The following is a 19,071-nucleotide window of genomic DNA, read 5'->3' as shown; positions in this document are numbered from 1 at the left end:
AATTTGTTTGCATTGTTTCATGTAAAGTCACTATAATTTATTATTTTAAGGTAATTTAGTTTTTAAATATGTTAAGCAAAAATCATATTAACCAGTGCCTGTAGAAGTACAGTCTTGCACAGAGATTTTAGCAATTTTCTTATCGTGTTATAAGATGCCGTGTTGTAGGAGGTTTCTCGCAATTTATGAATGATGTTATAGCGAAACCGTGTTATAGGATGCCGTGTTGTAGGAGGGCTACCTGTACTCCGTTTCCAGATATAAGTAGAGATAGGAATATTCCAATTTTGATGATTTTGGGCGAATATTGGTTTGATCGACTCGCGAGAGAGTATTAATCGCCGCGACTGATCGGTCCGCAGCGAAAAGTTAACGATACGATTAGTCAGCTTGGTTCCCAGGCACACGGTCGCCGATAATCGTGCGAGCGCGTGCTACGTACGATTCCTGTGTGAACTTTTATCGTGATCGCACCCTCCCTCGTAGACGCCCACCCTCCACCCTTCTCGCGACCACGCTAGACCGTGCGAGTTCTGTGCGCCGAGGGGGATGCACGGGTGGCAGCGAAGTGATTTCATGGTGGCACACATATCAATTTGCGGGATCGGGGGAAATCGTGGGACCGATTTGGACTCTTGCTTCCTATCCTATCTATGTCTCCCGGATTGCTGTCGTCAAATATCGATCCGTTAACAAACAATCATGTCAGTTTTTAATTTCGATACCGACCATCCACGAGTATATTCGCGAAAAGAAAGCAGGGAATTTGTAAAAAATATCGATCGATCGGGCAGTAAGGAATATCAAGTTTATACAACTGTTATATCCACAAAGTGGTTTCCACCAACGAATGACCAGTTGTTATCTTTTTGCCTGTCTGAGTTGCGACGAACGGCGGAACGAAACACAAAAAGGGGAAAAGTTAATGGTAGAAATCAGAGAAAGTTAACCTTCCTCGGTTGTATGCCACCTCTTACGCGACATTGCAACTTTACTACACGCGAGACGTGACAAGAATAAACAAGTGGTATGCTTGATCGCTGCACATCTGAGTAGCTACATACGTGCTGCAGTGCACAAGACGCCCAGTGCACCGTCTAGTTTTGTACTTTAAAACTAAAACTGTACCTCGGAGCTAAACTTCAAGCTACCTCAAGGTACCTCAAAGCTACTCAAAACCAAACTTGTACCTCAAAGCTAAACTTCAAGCTACCTCAAGGTACCTCAAAGCTACTCAAAACCAAACTTGTACCTCAAAGCTACTCAAAACCAAACTTGTACCTCAAAGCTAAAATGCAAATATCTTCAGACACAAAGCTAAATCAGTTATTCTACAAAACTCTCTACACTTTCAGATCTTTCTACCCTGCAAGATCTCAAGAAAATTACTTCATCAGACTTCCGAGAGTAGATCCATCGACGGAGCGATAAGGCACAATCATCGACCAGCGTCAAAAGCTAAACAACCGGTACAGTTTCCGTTCCCGATAATCGATGGGCCAAACGCGCCAGATTTCGTGGAACTCCCGGTCCGAAAAGCTAAGCGCCAGAGACGTTCCCACGAAAATCGCCCCTTTCGAACGCCGCTCCCCCTTCGAGTCCCCCGATCTCTCTCCGTCCCTCCTCCTCCCCTGGTCCGGAGCGTGTGTGGGGCTCACGGGGAGACGTTCGCCATTCACCTTGGCTCGAGGAGCGCAGAGAAGTTACCCCCACTCCGTCCTGCCGCGCACCTAGTCCCCCCCCACCATCGGGATACGGGGCACGCGGTCGTGTGTCGTCCCCGGGTACTCCCGCACACGACATACGTCGGCCGCCACGCGACCAGTGCACACGCATGCGAGTGCATCTCGCAGCGAGCGACACGCCAGCAGCCGCGTGCAACCGACGGACACTGTCTCCGCGAGGACCTTGCGACCGATTCCTCGCCGCTTCTTCGGACGTGCGCGCACGCGACCGCGACCGTCGCCAGGAAGCCGCGGCACGTGAGCCCCGATAAACTTCCTACGAGTAACAAGTGTCCAGGAGATTGCTCCTTTCGACGATTATCAACACAACGCCTGACCAGAGTTTATCGAATTTTGTCTTCGAGTGACAATTCAGTGAAGTTAGTTTCGAGTTTCGGTTGTCAACGCTATGATAGATCCACGAGACTCTGTTAACAGTATGGGACCTATCTTGACCAGGTAGCCACTCGGTGTCAGTTGTCCTCAGCTCCGACTGTTCGTCACCGTGAATAATCATCGTTGATAATCGAAGAGCAACATGTGGAGAGTAGTGGTTGCGCGTTCCGACGAGAACAGCACGTTGCTGTCGTCGGAGATCGCCACGGGGCCCGTCGGTCCCAGCCACATTTCCGGGCTGCCTGGACCACCTTCCGGCCACCACTGGGGCTACCCACCCCCGCCCCATCCCTCTTATCAGCCTCAGCATCCCGACATGCGCCACCATCACGACATGCGACCGCCTCACGACCTCAGGCACCCCACGGGCCCGGAACTCAGGCCCCAGGAGCTCAGGCACGAGATGCACAGGCCCGATCTCAGGCACCCGGAGATGCAGAGGCACCAGGAGCTGCACAGGCCCGAGATGGCCAGGCACCAGGACATCAGACACCAGGAGATGATGAGGCCCGACATGGCCCCGGAGATGAGGCCCAGTCACGAGTTTCCTGAACTGAAGATAGATGTGGCGGACATGAGGAGTCAGGAGAGCGGTCAGCAGCAACAGCAACAGCAACAGCAGCAGCAACAGCAACAGCAACAGCAACAGCAATCGCAACAGGGACAGGCTCATCAACAGAGGAACCTGAAGAGGGCTATGAGCGACTCTGATTGCGACGATGTTTTCTCCGAGGAGAGCGGCAAAGAACCGTACGTATAATCGAGACTAGAAGTTGTGAGTTGTTTTAAGTTTTTCGAGGAGATATTGCACATTTTTATTTTAAGTCCTCCAAGGAGATATTGCACATTATTATTTTATGTTTCTTTCCAAAAGGAATTGTGTATTTGAGGTATACTTTCTACTGCTTATATTGTATTTATGTACAACGTATGTAGAAATGGCTGAAGTTGAATGGGAACCTTACTTTGTGGAATACTTGAAAGGTCCTGTTAAAGGCAAGATAAAGACAAGGAACTTCTGTGATAATCTACCTAATCTAAGGGATATCTACCAGTGTCTAACAGACATAGAAAGGGATTCTCTTCTAGAGGCCTCTTGTACATTGAAGAATATTGTTTGATACTTTGCATTCTTACAATTTTCGCTTGTACTTTGAACCTTACTTTATGGAATACTTGAAAGATCCTGTTAAAGACAAGACAAGGTATTTCTGTAATAATCTACCTAATCTAAGTGATATCTACTAGTACCTAACAGACATAGAAAGGATTCTAGAGGCCTTTTGTATTTTAAAGAATAATGTTGTCTAAAATATTGTTTGATAATTTGCATTCTCACAATTTTTGCTTGTACTTCACAGAGGTAGAATTAACATGCAAGCACATTCTATGGAGAATAAGAGGATTCAAAGAGCAAGCTTATTGCAAAAGTTATTCTTGTCAATTATTCACAAATGAGAAGAAAGAAACTATGGCCTCTGGATACCAAGCATTTTTGCCCGCCATCGATAAGAAAAAGAGTTGTTTAAAATGTGCAATATTTTCTGGGATACTAATAACTCATTTCTATATACGTTTCTGAATCGTAGTTAATCAACGTTTCGCAAGAAGCGTACCTAACATATGTCGAGTCCGTTTACAATAACGCGGTAATTAACATTTCATTGTTCTCTCGCGCTTGAAAGGACCAACCCTTCGGGGGAATTCGTCGTCTGGAAATTAACGTTTTCGAAAATGAGCAGTGTTTCTCAAACTCCAGACCCTGGACGCCTCCATAAAAGCAAACATTCGGTCCAGAGTGTCACTCGAGCCTCCAGACGAGAATATTAAAACTGAAATTCATTCAGAGACAATCTTGTGAACAAATTCTCCTCGAATATTTTCCTCGAGGGGTAGGACACTTGGAACCTCGAAAGATGCTCGATAAATTGATAGATTTCCTATTGCAAATTGGGGTGTGCGAGATCCTGATTGGGATGGGAATTTTTCTCGAAATCGGGATGTCTGAGTTAGGTTTGGGTCAGGTCTGGGTTAGATTTGGGTTAGGTCTGGGTTAGGTCTGGGTTAGAATTCCCAAGAATTTCGAAATCTCGAAAACAATCATGATTTCCGCGAATTTTCAGGATCTCGAAACCATTTGGGATTCCCAAGAATTTCAAAATTCCGAAAACAACCATAATTCCCGCGAATTTTCAGGATTTCAAAGCCATTTGGGATTCCCAAGAATTTCAAAATCCCGAAAACAACCATAATTTCCCTAGAATTTTCAGAATTTCGAAGCCACTTGGGATTCCCAAGAATTTCGAAATCCCGAAAACAACCATAATTTCGCTCGAATTTTCAGGATCTCGAAGCCATTTGGGATTCCCAAGAATTTCAAAATTCCGAAAACAACCATAATTCCCGCGAATTTTCAAGATCTCGAAGCCATTTGGGATTCCCAAGAATTTCAAAATTCCGAAAACAACCATAATTTCCCTCGAATTTTCAGGATTTCAAAGCCATTTGGGATTCCCAAGAATTTCGAAATCCCGAAAACAACCATAATTTCCCTCGAATTTTCAGGATCTCGAAGCCATTTGGGATTCCCAAGAATTTCGAAATCCCGAAAACAACCATGATTTCCGCGAATTTTCAGGATCTCGAAGCCATTTGGGATTCCCAAGAATTTCGAAATCCCGAAAACAACCATGATTTCTGCAAATTTTCAAGGTCCTGAAGCCATTTGGGATTCCCAAGAATTTCAAAATCCCGAAAACAACCATAATTCCCGCGAATTTTCCGGATCTCGAAGTCATTTGGGATTCCCAAGAATTTTAAAATCCCGAAAACAACCATAATTCCTGCAAATTTTCAGGATTTCGAAGCCATTTGGGATTCCCAAGAATTTCAAAATCCCGAAAACAACCATAATTCCCGCGAATTTTCAGGATTTCAAAGCCATTTGGGATTCCCAAGAATTTCAAAATCCCGAAAATGTTCAGAATTCCCGACATTTTAAGTTTCTCCATACTTCCAACAATAACCAGAATCCAAAAGCCATTGCGTTCTCGAAGATTACATATCTTCTTAATCGGGAATGTTTATGTCAGTAATATTGTAAAAAATAATTGCAAATTTCGATAATTCTGACAACGCAGAATTTTAATATCGGTAGATATTTCTGAACGGATAATCAATCACACAATTGTGTTCCGAAAATCCCAGTTATTTTCGGGAATTCCGAACATTTTTGGGATCCTGTATATTCTCGAGAATCCCAAATATTATTATTATTATTATTATTATTTTTATTATTCATTTATTAATGGGTATTAAACCCTTTACAAAGATGTAATATGCAAGGAACTTCAGATATGGATTTACATAGTCAAACATTATCGCATTATTAGTGAACGCAACAAAATAAATTAATTTACAATATGTTGCAAGGATAATTTTAGATTTAATTTACTTTAGCCAATATTTCTGTGAAACTTATAGTTTCGAAGATATCTGAGGTGCTAACAGTTGTTGCCCCAATCTGTATAATTGTTTCTCTAATTGAAATTAAAAAGCAGTCGAAACGACTTCCTCGGGCAGTCCAGTGTCAAAATAGACGAAGAATCCGTTGTTTTCGGCCGGCGGATGAATTTCGAAAGGGTGATCGCGGTCCGATGGATCGCGATGGCGTCGCCCGTGGGTGTTGAAAAGGCCGTTCGAATATTCGTAACGCAACCGGCGGTATCCGTCTGGTACTCACCCCCGTTCTTTGTTTCCCTTTTCTCGGTGCAGTTGCAACTCGCCGGGAGGCGATTCCTGTCAGCACGCGTCGCGGAAGCGCAGAAGGGGGATGATCGAGAAGAAACGTCGCGACAGAATAAACGCGTCCCTCGGCGAGCTGCGGAGATTGGTGCCGGCCGCGGCTAGGGATCCACACAGCGGCAAATTGGAGAAGGCGGAGATCCTCCAGCTCACCGTCGAGCACCTGCGGACACTTCGAAATAAAGGTGAGCCATCGAGCGATCCGACAGTAACCAGAGAGAAGAGAAAAAAAGAAAACGGAACCTCGCGTAATAAAGGCCCCCGAAAACAGGAAACGATCCGTTATAACCACTCTTAAGCTAGCAGGACCAAAGCAGCAGAATCACGTCGAACCTGGTGGAATATTTAGTACTTATTTTTTACTAATTTTTACCACAAATAATAATTTTGTACCTGGTACCGTTGCCAAGGAAATCGGAATGAATTCTGATGAAGACTAAAGACCGAACTCCCTCGATCTGTACCAAAAAGAACGGTTGAACAACGTAACAGTTCCGACGAACCTCGGTTACAGATTAGCGCGAATATTCTTTTCTTTAATATTGTTTAGGCCTGTTATAAATTGTTCTCTGTACATATTGTGTACTTTTCTTATTTTTTATTCAGTGATAAGAGCTTCACCCGTCATTTATTAGTTTGCAACAACGAAACCTTTTTTCGTGGCACGTATAAAGACATATAGCCATAAAAACTCTGCGGTTTTCTTTAATTTTTTCACTTTATTTGTCTACAATAGTTTGTCAGCGCTAAATGTATCCACTTTGATTTATTCATTTTCATTAATTTTAACTTTTGGTCCTGCCAGCTTAAGGGGTCTGGTAACTCTAGAATATTGAAAAATTCGATTTCTTTTTTTGGCTTAAATAATAGTTTGAAGCCTTAAAAACATTATGCGAAAGGTCTCAGTGTCGGAACAATGTTTTTGCTGAAAATTTCGAGCCCCAAACGATGACGTGTATCTGCGTCCTGTAGCGCGATGCATTTTCCTCGGAACTATGTTTTACAAAACGGTGTGCAGCATTACTCCAGTTCTAATTAATCAATTGCTTTGAAAATTTACAGTTATCTTTACTATTATATTTATTAGGCATTGACGATCCGTTTTTTCAAAATTCTCAAATAATTCAGCAAAATATTCGTAATAAGAACTCGTTTTTGTGTTAAAATTCGATTTTAAGTTTCAAATATCTGCCACATTGTTAATTTTTCTATAAATTTAAATGTCTCATCGTCAATGCCTAGGACATTTATCATAGTTAATGGAATATTTCGGTTTTTGTTGTACATAACAACCATTTCACCACAAAAAGAAGTGGCTCGGGAACATGGCGCCGTGTAGGCTTAATTATAAATATTTTTTAAACATTGCCAAGGGTTTCTTTCAACATTTGTTATACCTAAATACAGTGCAAAGTTTCAGGATAATTGAATGCTTACTTTATCTTCGGTGTTGCTTAAAAAAATGCCTCGTTTTTCATACCGCTAGAGGTACCAGACCCCTTTAGAGAGGTTCCGTTATACGCGAAACAGGACATCGGAGCCCAGCTTCCGGTTTCGAAGATTTCTCCAATCTCCCCTGCCCCTGGAAACCCTGGAACCCCTGTTAACCCTTCTCGAAAATTAATTTCTCGAAGGGGACCTTTTTTCCTTTTTTTGGGGGGCCTCGAAATTTTAAACGATCGCTGAAATTGTCAAAAGCGTCAACCTGTTGGTTTCCGTGTTCCTGCACCCCGATACCATTTCTCGTTCGTCGTTCACGTCGTCCCTCGTGAACCGGAAGACACCTGTTGACCGAACGTCGCGAACCTTCGTAATTGTGACTCGACTAACCGAACCACCATCTGTCGGGGCGTTAAACGCGTTTAGTATTCGCGTCGGTTCCTGATCGGGGGAACAATCTCATTTGCAGTGGTTTCCAGCAATTATCGAGCCACGTTCACCCTCGGAAAAATGGCGGGAAAGCAAAGTTTGAAACGAAAGATTTCCCAGGAAAAATATAACTCTGAGTTATTGGAGCAGAGTAAAGTTACGAAATTAAATGATCGGTTCCCTTGCTGTTCCTCGATTTTTTTCAATTTAGAAGATCTAACTTGTCGAGAAAAATATAACATGGTAAAATACGAGGTCTGTTAAAAAAATAATCGAACTATTTTCATTGTGTGTTCGTTATAGCAACGAACAATTGACATCACTGCAATTGTCATACTCTTCCGCGTAATTGACGTTTTTAGAAATTGTTTGCATCTTGTTTAGTTTTCGAGTTATTGCTAGTTGAGTGCAACGTGATTCGTGGCGATTTTGCAACGTGAAATTTTGCGTAAAACTGGGGAAAACATTCACGAAATCGTTCGAATTTTCGAAGCAAAATCTTAGGGAAGTGATGCTTTTCCCCCGCACGCAGTGTTACGAATAATTTATCAAATTTAAAAATGATCGTCGATCAATTGAAAAGATGATCCTCAATCTCGAAGGCCTTTCCGGACACGGTTTCCCATGCTTCAAATACTTGACTATGGGGCCTCTACTTACCCTATGATTTTTGCCAAAGTTATCGTTTACATCCTATATATTATATATAACAGTACGTTCTTAAATATGAAGTGAAAAAGAATTGATAATTTTGAGGTATCATATGAGACTCCCCCCTTAACGCTGCCCAAAGATAGTCGAAACTGTGTTAGGGTTCCCGAGGAAAAAGGACATCGAAAATTTGGTCATTTTTCCATGGTTTTGGGGGCGCGATGAAAGAGGAAGTAGCGCGGGAATCGTCGCGAGTTTGAATGGCTAATACCGCCGGGCGAGATATCCCCGGCGAAGCAGGTGTTAGGAGCCGAAACGTAGATCCTGTGGGAAGCACAGGAAGTCAACGACTCTTCCGAAGTGGTGTTCCCACGATTGGTGGCGAGGTTGGTAGTGGGGTGTCCCGCGCAGCACCCTTCGTCAAGGAGCCACCGACTCCCTTGCCCAAGGCTGGGACAGATGTCGAACCCTGTGGGAAACCGACTGCTCCCTGTCTCACTCTGCAAACGCGGGTACACGCTTACTATCGGCCTGTATCGACCTACGATCTCGTTGTTTGCAAATGCAGCGCCGAGAGAAACGTAAACGTGGGGTGGAACGTTAAATATGATATTTCCAATTAACACATCGACTGCCAGGCAAGAACCATAGAATTCTTCGCGGGGACCAAAACTTTCATTCTAGACAATTATAAATAGAAATATTTTTATTAATAAAATTGATGAAATTTGAGCTTTGCAGAGGGTTGTCTCAACCCCTAGAATTCGTACCTTACTTTAAGTATTTCTTATATTCTTGCGTATTAACTGAATTCTGTAGTTTCTTGAAAATTAAAATTTTCCATAAATGCATACACATCCGCAGTCTAATTATAAGCTACATAACTTAAAATTTATTTTTGTAACCTCGCTAAAATTCATGAATTCTGTTTAAATCTCAACTTTAACATTTCATCTTGAGAGTTAATTGTTCTAGTTCCATAGTGAAGAATCCTGTCACCCATATATGGATGACGTGGCAGTCAAAGTGTGTTAAGAAATAAGTGATACAGGGGTGAAGCTTCACCGATCCTCCTTCGACCCGTTAACCAGCAATACTAGTAACATTTTCTACCTAAACTCTCTCGACAACTGAGAGAACTACGGTCAGAGTTACTCGTTCATCCCTACTGACTGATTTGCTTTTATTTCTTTATGTATTTGTAAATTTTTGCTAACAATTTTATGGAACAAAGTGTACATAGAGCTAGGACACCCCTGACCAGTGTTTTCAAAATTTATTTGATCTCTCCAGCTGGAAAAATAACCTAAGAGTATCGTGCGCCTTGTAACATATTAACCATGACTTTCGTTTTCACCCCATAACTACCCCCACGGTGGAGATTTCAAGTTGAAAATTGGCACACAGGGTCTTCTTTGGATAAGCTATCGAATGACCCATCGTTCGTTCAATTCGGTTCGGGATCAAATTTGACCCCCCTAATTTGGAAATACCCTTTCCAAAAATTCGGTCGAGTAAATTTTTTACAGGTTTCATTAGAAACTACGAATGGATCTATTTTGACTGGTTTGGTAGTTCCAGCGTTAACTACGTCGTGAGTTCAGAGCGTCGGTCACCGGTGACCACCGGGCGTTGACGAAGAAAGGTTTGAGAAACACTGGACCAAGAGGTCCAGGGCATATCGTGGGACAGAGCGGTGGCTCTCTGTGTTCGTTCAGAGGACGCGGGGTGCGTGCAAGAGTGCATGTGTCCCGGTCTACGGGGGTCTAAATGGTTCCCACGCTACCTGTCCCATTCCACGGTGTATACAATATGCTGCCGGCTGCTGAACCCGAGGCACCCATCTCGTTTCCTCGGTTCACGCCACGGTCCGTTCCGTCCTGCCAGAGAACTCGTCCTCTCACCCTTCTCGATCTTCTTGCGGCCTGCTTTTGCCGCCGTCCGCGGGATCACCTGCCCCGTCGAACGATTTCCGCGCGAAAAGCTTGCCAATAATTGGCCCTAGCGCCTCGTCCCGGACCAGAAATACATTCTCGAGGGATTACGACTGGTCGATGGGATGAAAAATAACCCAACGTAGCTCCTGGACGTTCTTTCCGAGGATGTACTCTGTTTTATGGATCTTTGACACGCTATTAACGATTGAACAACAAATGTAACACAACGAAGCTATGTCAAGTTCATTTCTCATGGCAAGAACACTATTGAGGTGCTGATAACACAGTCCTTTGAGGTTCTTTGTAACAACTACTCAGAGTAAAAGTTGTAACAGCAAATGTACCACCTATATCTCTTTCTTGGATCTTTGACAAGCTATTAACGATTGAACAACAAATGTAACACCTAGTACAGGTTGCAACAAAGCTATTTCTCATGCAAGAACACTATTGAGGTGCTGGTGATACAGTCCTTTTAAGTTCTTTGTAACAACTACTCAGAGTAAAAGTTGTAACAGCAGATGTACCACCTATACCCTCTCTCTCACGGATCTTTGACAAACTATCAACGATTGAACAACAAATGTAACAAAACGAAGCTAAGTCAAGTTCATTTCTCATGGCAAGAACACTATTGAGCAGCTGATGATACAGTCCTTTCAGGTTCTCTGTACCAGGTATTCAAAGTAAAAATTTCCCCCAATAACTGTTTTAAGAACCCAGATTATAAGCATATAATTAATTGCTTCAAAAGCTGTTTTCTCAGTAAGAGTATAAACAATGTTTGGTGTTTGAAATTGCAGGACCAGAGGGCTACGACAGCACTAAGCTGGCGATGGACTATCACGCGGTGGGTTGGGGGGAGTGTGCAGCAGAAGTGGGTCGTTATTTAGTGACGATGGAGGGCCTGGACGAACGGGACCCGCTGAGGTTACGACTGCTCTCTCACCTGCAGAGCTTCCATCGCGAGCATCCGCCGTCCGCGGTGCCGGCCACAGTGCCACCGGCCACCTCGCTGACGTCCACCACCTCGACGAGCAGCTACGAGCCAGCGAGCACGGTTTCCACGGGAATGCCACCTGGAACGGGGACCATGCCTTCCCTTCTGGGTGGAACCACGCTCGGGTGGGGCCAATATCCGGGACAGTATCCTCAGCAGCAACACGGGAAACCGTACAGGCCTTGGGGCGCCGAGCTGGCCTATTGAGAGACGACAACCGGTCCTTGGCCGACTCTGAACCCGATTCGGTGAAACTGTGCTTTGGTTACGCGACTGACAATCGCGGGAATAACGAAAACGTAGAGGATAATGCAAGCGTTAACACGTGCAGAGCTTCTGGAGGATGATGCTTCTGAGTAAAATTGAGATTTAGCGATTGGAATCGTTTGGGGGAGGATTATCTCTTGAAGCAAGGTTTCCCAACTCATAGCATAGACACAAGGAGCTACGGGGACTCGTGTCCCTCCAATTTCCAGGATAGTATCCTCAGAAGCAACATGGGAAACCGTACAGGCCTTGGGGCGCCGAGCTGGCCTATTGAGAAACGACAACCGGTCCTTGGTCGACTCTGAACCCGATTCGGTGAAACTGTGCTTTGGTTACGCGACTGACAATCGCGGGAATAACGAAAACGTGGAGGATAATGCAAGCGTTAACACGTGTAGAGCTTCTGAAGGATGATGCTTCCTAGTGGAATCGAGATTTAGCTATTAGAATCGTTTGGAGGAGGATTATCTCTTGAAGCAAGGTTTCCCAACTCATAGCATAGACACAAGTAGCTATGGGGGCTCGTGTCCCCCCTCCATTGGTACAAAAAATGTATCTGAAATTGATTGGGAACTCTTAGTTTAGAGTAATAAGTCTAGAGCTTTGATGAGAATGGACCTAGAATTTAGATTCCACATCAGATTTGTTTTACCAATAGCATTGTAATGGAGAGGAGAAAATGTTTGACAAATGTAGCGAAGAGCTTTGGAGAAAATGGCCCTGATTAAAATTCAGGCGACTCTAGACAAGTGCTTCTAACGATGATGGACCAAATGAAATGAAATAATATTTTTTACAAGCCATTTTTATAGAAACGACGCACGAACGCGTCTTAGGAGTTCAATCGATCAAAGCATCGATTGTTTCCTTATGTGTGATACCAATGATAGTCATGCAAGTATGTACCTAATTAGCGAGCGAGAAAGATATTATTTATTGTTTACCGGCGACGTTGTACAGTGTACATATTGTAAATAGCACACGTCTATTTAATAACTTTTTTCTATTTGTCGTTCCGTTTGTAACGAACGAAGTCTGATTTTGTACCGGAAAAAAAAAAATAATGTAAAATGCAACTGGAAGAACAAGTGCCATTACACGTACGTGTGGATGTATGCGCGTGGAAGAAACGTTCAAAATATTTTTACAACGAGCATTTGTAATAAAATAACGACGTAAAGGAATTGTGTTTATTGTTGCAACCCTTCCTTCTCGAATTGTGGTTTATGATATAATTGTTTAGATCTTTATGGAAATATTGTTAATGTATTTGGCGAGATTCGCCGAGAAAAATGAGCCCAAACTCGACCACGATCGGATTATATTCAACTACGGGTTATTGTACCGAACAACTTTCGAGGTTTGATTAAAAAAAGGGGTTGATTTATTTTTGAAACGCAAATTTATCACGAAATAAGGAGATAGAGTTTGATAGAACCAACGACGCTAGTTGGAATCTTGAAAATTGTTCGAAATAAGTATGGTAACGTGCGATTTTTCACGGCAAATATGGTCCCCTCCCTCTCTCTTTGTCCCTCAGAACGAGATTTACCACATCCTTTCGAATGCCGCGCGTATTCTTATGCAAAGGTGCACCTCGCAGCTTGCATTCCGTCCGCCATAGAAGAACAAAGCATGGCGCCCCATGGTTCCTCCCGCCGTCGCAGGATGCGAACCAGTTTCGCGACTCGGTTAATCCCCCGGTAAAGAGCGCCTCCGCAAAACGGGAAATTCGCGAGACCGGGTAACGATCGGCGGGAACAATTAGTCGGTCGGAGGTTGCTTTTTTCTTTCAGGGATATTCAGAAACCACGGGGGAGCGAAACTAATTCTCGAGGAGGAGGGGGGAGGAGGAGCCATCGCCTGAGCACGTGGCCATTGTTCGTACCCGAATTCGCCCCGGCTATGCGCGCTTAATTCTCTTTGGTCACGAATCCGTACCGATCGTTGCTGCTAATTGCGCGAACGCGTGTTACCCCGTTTTGTTAAACATTTTAGACCTCGAAACGTAAAATACCAGTTATTACACACGGTATATTGTTGGTAAGGAATTTTTTTTCTCGAAAAGGGATAGGATTTCGTGACTATGTCTAATGACCGAAAATAATTGTAATTGACCTACGCAACTAAAAATAATTTTTTTAGAACGATTTGGAAATTTTTAATTTTGTCCAAAAATTTCACATCTACTCGAATTTTTTTCTCGAAAATGAGTAGAATTTCGAGAGTATGTCTAATGACCGAAAATGATTGTAATTGACCCCGGCAACTAAATATAATTTTTTTAGAACGGTTTGATAATTTTTAATTTTGTCGAAAAATTTCACAACTATACTAATTTTTTTCTCGAAAATGGATAGGATTTCGAGGATATATCTATTCATAAAAAATGATTGTAATTGGCCTCTGCAACTAAAAATAATTTTTCCAAAACGATTTGAAAATTTTTAATTTTGTCGAAAAATTTCATGCCTACTCGAATTTTTTTCTCAAAAGTGGATAGGATTTCGATACTATATCTAATGACCGAAAATGATTGTAATTGACCCCTGCAACTAAAAATAATTTTTCTAAAACGATTTGAAACTTTTTAATTTTGTCGAAAAATTTCACGCCTTCTCGAATTTTTTTCTCGAGATTGAGTAGGATTTCGAGACAATGTCTATTCACCAAAAATGATTAAAATTGACCCCCATAACTAAAAATAATTTTTTTAGAACGATTTGGAAATTTTTAATTTTGTCGAAAAATTTCACACCTACACGAATTTTTTTCTCGAAAGTGGATGGTATTTCGAGACAATATCTAATGACCGAAAATGATTATAATTGACCCCTGCAACTAAAAATAATTTTTTTAGAACGAATCGGAAACTTTCAATTTCGCCGAAAAATTTTCCGATTTTCCTACGATCTTTCTCGGTTCCTTCCACATAGCAAAGCACCACAGTATATTCTAAATGCTTCAGTTTTTAATTTTAATATCAAAAACAGCGATAATAATATTTGGACAAAGACTAAGACTGATCAAATTTAAAATAATTGCAACAATTGTAGCGCGCCAAAGGTATCGAAAAATAAACAAATAGACGTTCAGAGTTAGCTGGGAGGAAATAGAAAAAATATAATTACAGTGCAAAGAACAGTCAGGAAACTCTGTCGCAAATCATGTTAGGCGACGTTAGGCGTTTTCGCGGTTCGATCGATCATGCGTCCAGTGCATTAAAATAGGAAAGGACGTTCGATAGGAAGTCTCTGGTCGACGAGGGTCACGGGTACTCCATATTTCGTCGATAAAACTATTTTATTTATGACATTCGCATCCATTAGAAAGTCACAGCCTCGTCGGACATACTTACGGAAAAATATCGAGACGCATCCATATACATCTATTTACACCTGCACGACGTTTATATACATTCACATATTTATTTACATACAAGTTTCTAACGCAACGGGAAATCATAGTCCGGGTTTGCTCTCGCGGGGACAGAATTCCGCGGGAGGATACGAAAAAAGTTCGCCTCGGTCGCAAGGATACCGGTGCTTTTGAGCAAAAGTGCATAAAACAAGACGCCGTATAGAAAAGTATTTTATTCCGTAGTCTTTTTAGTTCTTGATTCCGCGACAAGTACGCTCTAACATCGATTGTGCCGTTGTCGGTTCGAAAGGAAAGCTACGCGATTGGCAAAGGTACGAAAAAATGGCTACCATTGACGGTTCGTTTCGTAAGCTAAATTGTGCGACTTCCACGATAATTAGAAAACGAAACGGTGGTAACGCGATACTTGAAAATTTTTCTGGTTTCTAGGATTCTTGGATGTCGACGATGAAAAACGAATCGAAGAATCGTCTACTGCGCCAGAGGTTCCCAAAGTTCGGTTAAAAAATTAGCTCGGACCTGTTTTGAGTTGTCGCCAATTTATGATTATTTTGTTATTTTTCTTTTTAATTCCATATTAAAATGAGGTTGAAACACTGTTGGGGAGATATGAGAACCCCTGGTCTACGCAACCTATACAACACCAATAATTTTTATAAGTCTCATCGTTTCGTTGGACGTGCTACTTTCATTAAATCTATTGCAGTATTTCTCAAACTTCGCCTTCGAATCCCTCAATAAAGATTTTAGGGAAATCAACTGGAGAAATAACTGTTTAAAAAAAATTTTAAAGAAAGATGCTAAACTCATGTAACATACTCCTTTAATAAATAATTATATGCATAATAGTTAATCCCCTAGATTGGAAGAACCTCTCGGTAAAAATAAAACACTATGGGGAATAATTCTCTTATTTCACAAAACTAAAACTCTTCTAAGAATCCGCGGATTTTGAGAAACACTAAACTATCGTACGACGAGTAACGCCCGAAAGGCAAAACATTGATTTTCATAAAATAGTGGCGTTCCTATCAGCGACTGTGTTCCTTTTACTTCCTGGAATTCGAAAATCCCGTTTGAAAATCAAAAAATAAAATAAATAAAGGAGAAATTCAGTTTGAAATTCGTTGCGTATAAACATATGTGGACGTTTAGTTTTTTTTTTTTTATAATTACAGTTACTGTCAATAATAAATAGACCTCAAAAAAAAAAAAAAAAATCGTCCCTGAAGATTCTCAATTCAGGATTCTGGAGCGCAGTCGCTGATCTGTGTCCACCATCAATATTTAATCGTGGTCAAAATTCGACGGATAGAAGACGACCCTATTGTACATTTACACGACTACTCTCGTTGGTGACGATTGATAAAGAGAATCCTAAAAATTGCACGATCGATATACACATGTATGTAGGTACTGTTTGTACTACGCGCCGCGTGCGAGATACGAGCTAAATCGCTAGGCGAAAGAGAAGGAAACGTTACGAAACGACGCGCTCGATTGTCGCGTGGACAAACGACATTACCTATGGACAGATATTTGGTACGATTTAAGCTTAAAGTAGACGCTAGTGCCTGCCTAAATGAGATCAAAATAAATACTTACAAACTAATCATTCTGCGGAAGACCGATTGCCCCAGAAGCAATGTTCTCCTCTTTCGATGTTTACGTGAGTATTTACGTGCTGCGAAAACGAGTCTTTGCTGCAGCCCCCAGATCGAGCAACGATCGGGGAAAGCGTTGCTGTACGAATGTCGGTGCAGTTTCGAAAAACGCGCGACGAGAACGCGTCGGAACGATATACAGTGTTCCCCGCTTGTACCCCACTTCCCCCCCTCTAAAATATTACCGCTGGATTGGCGACGTTATACCGGTGAAAACGAGCCCAAACACGACCCTGTTCCGACAATTTTTAGTGAAACCTCGAAAGATGTTCAAAATTAATATAGTCCGAACAACGACGTGTTGGGGCTCATTTTCCTCGTGAGGACGTCAATAATGCATTGGTAATATCGTTTTGAATATATAAGCATAAATATTGTTTAATGCACGACTCGACTCATTTACTCAGCAACGGGGTTAGGTTGCATAGAAGCGGGGAATGCTGTTGAAAATATTCAAAAACTCAGTCGCACGCGTAATCCGATGTGGTCCAATTTTCGTTAAAACACGCCTCGAAAAATAATGAAATTTACAAATATACTATGGAACGGATTGTAGAGGATCTCTAAGTTACCATCGCGCGATCATTGATCATTGGACACCCTTTGTTGATCTGTTCCTTTCTGGTTTGCTCACAGGATGGAGCACACGTTCTGGTCGGCGAGTCCAGTCTCCGTGCAGGATGTCCCATCGCGGTTCCATCGAGGCTGCGAGTCGAAAGGTGAAAATTGCTTTGCCGTCGAGAGGAAATGCGGCGACGGGCGCATCGATTGTCCACGGTAAGATCGCATGCGTTAGATTATCATCTCGTTCTCGATGTTCTCGTTCCTCTGGTTCTCCTCGTACTCGTCGCAGTAGCAACACGTCGACAGGCAGTCTTCGGAGTTCTCGCCCACGTACGTCATGTACGTGTCGATGCTGTCCGTGTCCAAGGACGGCAGGGACCACGACGATATCGACGTTGTCTCGTGGTCCGGTATGGCCGAGAACCAAGAGGTCAGGTTCCGTGACTTCTTCGCCTTGCGACTCCTCGTCGACAGCTTCTTGATTGCCTGCGGAATCGAACCAACAGTCTAGGATATAGCTAACAAATCTATATTTCTCCAGCACTCTCGTAGAATTATATTGCATCAATTATACGATTAAAGGCTGCTACCAAACGTTCGTAGCACACTGCTCTGAGGTAATGCTTCCCAACAGGTGTGACGACCACACCGACACGCCGTGACAAGAATGCGCGTCTGCCACGAGGACATTTGTGATGGATAATGCATTATAAAATTGTAATAATATTCGAATTTTTTAATTTGAATTTGCCATTTTTCAATGCGTTACCACGCGAAAAAAGGTTGGGAAGCACTGGCCAAAGGTAACAACACGAAGCGTACGTTTCTGCGAGCCGAGTTGAGCGAATCAATGTTAAGCGAGGTCACGCCGATCAAAATTACCCGCTCGTGAATATTTGATCCAATTTACCAGAATCAGGGGGAACGTATCGCAGCGTAGCGCTATGCATTTTCACGGGACGTACTGCACGGAGTTCCGAAGACTGTCCTCGAGAGTCCACCGCGCTAGAGAGATCCGTTGTTTCGGTAATAAAATGCGTTTTCGCGACAGTGATCGTTAGTTTACGGGGTACAAATTTAAAAAAAATAGGGTAATTATTGCTTCCAAAATGTTTGATCGCTGAATTCGAATTCCATTTATGGATAATCGCATTAGACTGCAGGGGGCAAAATAGTTAACGAGAAATGAAACTTTTTAAAAATTTTATGGTTCCTGCCAACGATAATGAATAATACAAACTCATTATATTTCACTTTGGAGGGGAGCAAACATCGTAAATAAACCACTGCGGACTCCTCGTTCGAATAAAATTCTCCCCTAATCCCCGATTCGTAGCATCATCTGTTCAATCGTCGAGGCACACGACGCTTACAACGAAACGTTTCCCACCGAATTTCTATCTGGTCCGCTCTATCTATAAACACGGTCAATTCCGCCGAGCGAAACGCGTCCGTGAAACCGTGGAACCGGAGTCGAAAACACTTGGAAGGGACCGGTGTGGCCAGGTTTACCGATGCGTTACGCGAGGCCTCAGGAATTGGGTCGGCCGATGCGCCAAAAACGTGCGTGCGTGCAACGTACGAGGGATAATTGCCATGGGTGTCTTACCCTCAGCAATCTACGCCCGGATTTGCTCAGCAATTTCCTCAACATACTGTCGCCAGCGACTTCGGTGTACTCGTAACCTGGGAACCGGTTTTCTGCTCGACCTTCCTCACGGTCTGGCCAAGAAAATGCAACGCGACGCAGGATTGATTTTCGCGAGGCGCGAATTTTCGTCGTACGGACGAGTCGGATCGATGCACACGAGCCG

General features: G+C 42.8%; 2 protein-coding genes across 2 annotated transcripts; one reads left to right on the top strand and one right to left on the bottom strand.

The window, feature by feature from the left end:
* The first annotated feature begins 753 nt into the window (after positions 1–753).
* On the top strand, positions 754–12,689 carry LOC122399759 (hairy/enhancer-of-split related with YRPW motif protein-like). The gene is made up of 3 exons (XM_043400696.1): positions 754–2,870; positions 5,895–6,109; positions 11,185–12,689. The coding sequence occupies exons 1-3, from the start codon at positions 2,263–2,265 to the stop codon at positions 11,586–11,588; spliced, it is 1,227 nt and encodes a 408-aa protein (XP_043256631.1). The 5' UTR covers positions 754–2,262; the 3' UTR covers positions 11,589–12,689.
* Positions 12,690–14,941: 2,252 nt separating this feature from the next.
* On the bottom strand, positions 14,942–19,071 carry LOC122399140. The gene is made up of 2 exons (XM_043399580.1): positions 18,867–19,071; positions 14,942–17,743 (listed from the first exon to the last, which is right to left on the bottom strand). Exons 1-2 carry the CDS (start codon positions 18,909–18,911, stop codon positions 17,486–17,488), a joined length of 303 nt encoding a protein of 100 aa, XP_043255515.1. The 5' UTR covers positions 18,912–19,071; the 3' UTR covers positions 14,942–17,485.

This window comes from Colletes gigas, unplaced genomic scaffold (genome assembly GCF_013123115.1).
Source record: "Colletes gigas isolate AHSC1104 unplaced genomic scaffold, ASM1312311v1 Colletes_gigas_Sc00002, whole genome shotgun sequence".
Taxonomy (NCBI): domain Eukaryota; kingdom Metazoa; phylum Arthropoda; class Insecta; order Hymenoptera; family Colletidae; genus Colletes; species Colletes gigas.
Note: the sequence above shows the minus strand (reverse complement) of the source record. Positions and strands in the feature narration are given on the sequence as shown.

What these genes read in the sequence shown, in the direction of transcription:
- LOC122399759 (XM_043400696.1), top strand. Translation starts at nt 2,263, where the DNA reads ATGTGGAGAGTAGTGGTTGCGCGTTCCGACGAGAACAGCACGTTGCTG. An exon ending in GAGGAGAGCGGCAAAGAACC is followed by an intron (nt 2,871 to 5,894) that starts GTACGTATAATC and finishes TTCTCGGTGCAG; the next exon opens with TTGCAACTCGCCGGGAGGCG. An exon ending in GCGGACACTTCGAAATAAAG is followed by an intron (nt 6,110 to 11,184) that starts GTGAGCCATCGA and finishes TTGAAATTGCAG; the next exon opens with GACCAGAGGGCTACGACAGC.
- LOC122399140 (XM_043399580.1), bottom strand. Translation starts at nt 18,911, where the DNA reads ATGTTGAGGAAATTGCTGAGCAAATCCGGGCGTAGATTGCTGAGG. An exon ending in CCGGGCGTAGATTGCTGAGG is followed by an intron (nt 17,744 to 18,866) that starts GTAAGACACCCA and finishes TCGATTCCGCAG; the next exon opens with GCAATCAAGAAGCTGTCGAC.